The 5,769-nt window shown below is 31.5% G+C and overlaps 1 protein-coding gene across 1 annotated transcript; it reads left to right on the top strand.

Annotated features, from left to right (window-relative positions):
• The first annotated feature begins 240 nt into the window (after window positions 1-240).
• LOC132727018 (fibrinogen gamma chain-like) lies at window positions 241-4,465 on the top strand. The gene is made up of 6 exons (XM_060712432.1): window positions 241-676; window positions 1,004-1,091; window positions 1,461-1,637; window positions 2,630-2,763; window positions 3,378-3,474; window positions 4,251-4,465. The coding sequence occupies exons 1-6, from the start codon at window positions 359-361 to the stop codon at window positions 4,439-4,441; spliced, it is 1,005 nt and encodes a 334-aa protein (XP_060568415.1). The 5' UTR covers window positions 241-358; the 3' UTR covers window positions 4,442-4,465.
• Window positions 4,466-5,769: the final 1,304 nt, after the last annotated feature.

Genomic DNA, 5,769 nt, shown 5'->3' on the forward strand with positions numbered 1-5,769 from the left:
CAAAATACTTCGTTACAATCGTTTTTAGGTTTTATTCACGGTTATATATAAATGCTTCAAGATAGAAAAATTTCCGAACATTCTGGGGATGTAAACCAAACCAAATACTTGGTTGTTATGCATTTAATGAATTATAAACACACGAAACATACGATTGTATTTTGATTGGACGATTCACCTATGATCAATAACAAGGGCATGTTTCACGCATTTGATGTTAACCAGCCTTACCCGTAAATATAGCGCACATGAACGATACCATAGAGACGGGATTTTTCTGCGCTTTCAGATACGGTCGTTGTTTGATTTCATTTTATATAGCTGTGGCAAATAACAAAAATATTTTACTTTTAATACGATGGCTTTGACTGCTGGAATTATAATAATTAACGCTGTCTTATTCGGAATAGTTTACTCAAACAAATGCAGTTCATTTGAAATAAGCAAGGACAATCTTAATAAAGCCTTGATCGGTCATTCCGTGTTAGAAGTTAATGATAAAAACCATCACGATTGTGCGCGAACCTGTATGTCAATGTCCGTCTGTAAATCGTTCGACTTTGACAGAAACGAGCACGTGTGTAAATTAAACGATGTTGACCAGTCGTCCGTTGATCCGTCGGAGTTTGAAACAAAGCGAGGCTCTATATTCTCTGATATCAGCGAATGGCCTAGCGTAAGTATCTCAATTTATTAATTGATACGATATGTACAACTGTTGGAAACGGAAATGATACAACATTTTATACCTCTCTTACATTTGAGATGTATAATGACATCTGCATTTTTTCTCATACTTGTAATGGTAATGATATTTTCATAACTTACATTTTATTGTGCAAATGATAAAATTTCGAGGAATCATCTCAGAAGTTTCTCTTTCACTCATTGCCAATAAAATAAAATCATAAGAAAAATCATAAGCTTACCTAATCGTGTCTCATTCAGAAAATACACATTTAATAGTTCTTGTAATTCAACAATACATACATACTTTTAATAGAGAATGGTTGGAAGTTGTGGCTCAAGGCCGTGTAAAGCGAACCAAAGATGTTACCAAAATGGTGCTTCACATGTGTGCAAAGACATAAGTATGTAAAAACACTTTCATTTTTATACTATTAGTTGTTATTGAATTAAATGTTGTATAATTTTCCAAGAAATATTTACGCAATAGATTTTGTTTGATAGATGTCATGTTGTAAAACGTATAGTCCTTGAAGACATGTACAAAAGTTTTTTTTTATAGTAGATAAAGGACTCTTCTTAAATCCGCCCGACTGATACGTTTACGTATTGAAGGAACTCAACTATGTTTACATAGATATAAAATAGGATACTTGATCACGATTTATAATTAAACGTTACATTTTCAAAAATGATCATTCAGAAATTGGCATTTTATTTGTAAAGTATTAATTATTGTTTAGACAATACATTATTATTATTATTATTTCCAGCCTGTGCTTTTGATCAGAAAATTGGAAATGGTGAAATACAGACTATAACTCCTGACGAAAACAAGTTTCTCGACGTAGCTCAAGTAAAATGTGACGAAGGATATGTTCCTAGTCAACAAGAGGTGAAATGTGAGGCTTCGGGACAATGGCAGTCTGCAACGTGCACGAAAGAAAAATGTAACGTATTTAAATAATGCTGTTTTTTTCTTTTCTTTATACTTTTTCTAAATTAGCCATGACGTCAGAATAAAAGTTGTCTTACTTGCGAGATCGTCTTTCAAAACATTTCCCTTGGCACTTAAAATGATTATTCAAATAAATAAATATTTTATTATCTAAATGTTCTTATATATAAACAGAATATATATAGAGGATATATGGGATAATGTCTTTCAGACAGTTAATTCTTTTATTTAATCAAGCTATGGATTTTGTTTTTCCCAATAGTAAATAATGAAAAACAGGCAGGTACATTGCCACTATGATTACTTTAGAATTAGTACAGATCTTACAAACGGTATATTATTTTTTAGAATATTATAACTTTTGTAAAAAATAAAACAACATTATTAGATGATAACTTTCTTCCCTTTATTGGCTTATTTAAGCAAAATTTCTACTGATATTGTTTTCATTATCGTTTCGAAATGAAATGATAGTCTTTGATGACATATTTTCTATTCGGAGGTGAGTTTAAGAAAATCTTAATTACATCTTCAGTTCTTCAATTTTAAGCAAAATTTCTGATTTTTGACTACTCCCTAACTCTACCTTCAACTTTGTTTTCTAACTTACATGTAAAGTTTGCAATTTGCATCATGCATAGAACTAAACATTTACTAAAAAGTTTTATACTGTAGAAAGGAACATGGGTATAGAAAAAAATGGCAATGTCGCAATACTTGTCATAGAAAATAAGAATGATTTCACTGTTACATTACCTCCCTGGAAAATTGCAATTTGATTTTTGTGCCGAGGTCGATATTACGTCATAAAAAGACCTTAGGTATGGTAAGATTTACAACCATGTATAAACATTATGACAAAAGTGTATAATAGATAAAAGTCACTTTTGATGTTTTTATTTACACAATTTATGGAATTAATTGTAAAAACACTTGCATGAATCATTCATTCTTGTTACAAATACTGTTTTGATCTTTGCCTAGTACCAAGTGATTGTAAAGAAGTCCTTGATAAGGACGAAAAGGCGAAAAGTGGACAATATGAGATAGAACTATGGAAATCTGGGAAGATTCTGACAGTGAATTGTGACATGGAAACCGAAGGCGGTGGTTGGACGGTATGTAGATTCTTATATTCCAATGTTTGATTAGCAAATTGTTCTTTCCTGGTTCACATACTCATATGATAACACTCATTTAACTCCTGAAGTGATATATTTTGTTCAGTACGAATAACCAATCAAATAGTGTCAAATAGACGTCATATCAAACTGCATTTTATTCCAATTTCCAGGTATACTTTCTCTATAAAAGTCCACAGAGTATATTGCTTGGTTTTAATGCTCGTATTAATAACGATATTTCCACACTAACATATGATGGATACCTTTCATCCGCAATGAATTACAGTCTGGCTGCTTGGTATATTATATTTTATCATTTCACAGTGAAATGATTTCAGTATCTACAGAAAAGCATGTAATAAAGTGTACAACCACGTATCGAAGTCAATAAGTCAATTGTAAAGGGCAGATAAATGACTAGAATTACAGAAGGTCTGTTCCTAACCGCAAATTAAAGATAAAGGACTTTTGTCCATCTTTTCTTTTGAAGTGAAATATAACCCTTATCTATATAAAACTGACGTTAAACAGACACACACTTAGAATAATTTTAAGTAATAATTATGAACATAATTCGTAAGCTCTCAACCTGTTTGCGTTTATTCTAGCTATTTCATAGGCGAATAGACGGGTCAGTGGACTTTTATCGCAACTTTACTGAGTATGAGAATGGCTTTGGGAACGTTGATGGAGAGTTATGGCTAGGTATGGAAAAATAATTCATTCCTTATTGCATTGGCATTTCAAAACAATGCAGTACAGTTATTGCGTAGTCACCTTAGGTACAATAGAGAAAATAAGAATCCCTAAAGAATTTAGGCCGCAATGAAATAACACGCAAGGCATTTGTTGCAAGCGTAACATGAAGATGGGTTTCGTTACCATGGAACAAATATTTTGCTTACAGTAAACAAAAAGTTTAATTAGCGAATACACTTAGAATTTTTCTTGTTGACCGTAATGTATTGGTAAACATATTAAGTTTTTGAAGTCAATTGATAGACATATGTTGTTGAAGTGTTTTGATAAACATAAGTTGTTGAGGTTTATTGATAAACATATTAAGTTGTTGAAGTCTGATGTGATATATTTGTTCAGTACGAATAACCAGTCAGATAGTGCCAAATAGACGTCATATAAATTGCATTTTATTTCAATTTTCAGGCATACTGAGTATATTGCTTGGTTTTAATACTCGTATAAATAACGATATTTCCACACTAACATATGATGGATTCCTTTCATCCGCAGTGAATAAAAGTCAGATAGACATATGTTGTTGAAGTATATTGATAAACATAAATTGTGGAAGTTCAATTCATTAGGCAACCTGCCAGGTTTAAATGTCCTAAATAGAACGCAAGGTTATAATGATTGTAAGGGTTTGTAATTTTGTAGTTTGATATGTTGAAGGCTGAATTCTACTAAATATCTTGGTGAAGTTCTAAATATTTATATTTACATTCGATATATTTTCTCAGGTTTAAAGTATATACAAGAACTAGCTGAACAAGGTTCTACAGAGATTCGTCTTGACATGACAAGAAATGATAGTACAGCAGGACATGAAACTTGTCCAGACTTTATGTTAACAGAAGGAACAAATTATATACTAAACATTGGGTCGTGCATATACGTTGGATTCAAGCGTAAGATATTTATGCTGATATAACATTTCTTTTTTTCCTTTATTATATTTTGATCATTTACTTTTTATTTGCTAAAACCAATACAAAGTAAGCGGAAAATATTTCTTTCGTATTGTGGAACACTACGACTGTATCAATTTTATTGATTTTCATTATTAACAATTTTGTTTGGAAAAAAATGATAATTTTCAAACACATCAGGTTTTTTCACCTTAAACAGTAAACAATGATAGAAAGATAGACATATATTGTAATAGTGTTATGTAAGTGTATTTTTGTAATTCCTCAGAGCTAAATCCGTAACGTACCGTAAAACGGTGTTAAGCTAGGTTTTTTGAAATGGACAATGACAAATAATTTCACATTTATCTTTATCGCTACCTTCGTCAGGTTACAATCATGTTTTGAAACCATAAATCTTTTCTAATGTTATTCGTTTCTTTGGCGTACCATTTCTTTACATTATACATGTTTTAAACAAATAAAAGACGACAATATTACAATAACAAAAGAATAGTATAATAATCAGATTGGCAATTCCTATCTTATATATTTTCTTGATATAAAATATTAAATTTCGCTATACTGTCAATTAAGAGACGTCTTTGGGTGTTCGTTTATACATAATATTATGATAATTTCAATGAATTTGTAAAGAAAGCAGTAAATATGCACAATTACACTTATAACGTTCTACATTCAGTAGATGACTAATTAAACTGGTCTCTAATAGAGCACTGACTTTTTTCCCACTGACTGTTTTAGAAGACCAACAAGCTAAATGGCAAATACTTGTAGTTCTACTGACCATGCTGACCTGGCATTTACCTGCTTTGCCATAATATATAATGTCTTTGGTATGATTGTGGGGATAGTTACTTGTTGTTTATGAAATTTGGGCTTGTCAACATGCAAACTGTCTTGACGTTATGTGACAATGACAGTGCCAGAACTAATTATTATTGTCTTTTTATTCCTAGATACACGCTCCCTAGCTAATTATAATCGAATGCGATTTTCAACTTACGACCGTGATCTTGACATAATAGATGGGAACTGCGCTGTGAAGGAACATGGAGCCTGGTGGTATCATTCATCTTGTACTTATGTCAATCTAAATGGATACTATGGGACGCCAGGCACGGTATGTAATGTTATCGATGCCGACAGTGGTTGGTGTGGACACATCCATTATGGGGTTGATGGCCGTTTGTCATTGAGAACGTCATTAATGATGATAAGAAGAAAATAAGATAAGTAATCAGAAGAATATTTCATAAATTCAGAGACTCAAAGGAACATTTTTATAATTATCAGTTTTATTTTTGTATCAGACATAGTTTAATAAAAG

The sequence above is a fragment of the Ruditapes philippinarum genome, unplaced genomic scaffold (genome assembly GCF_026571515.1).
Source record: "Ruditapes philippinarum isolate M1 unplaced genomic scaffold, ASM2657151v2 ctg1995_1_1_1_1, whole genome shotgun sequence".
Taxonomy (NCBI): domain Eukaryota; kingdom Metazoa; phylum Mollusca; class Bivalvia; order Venerida; family Veneridae; genus Ruditapes; species Ruditapes philippinarum.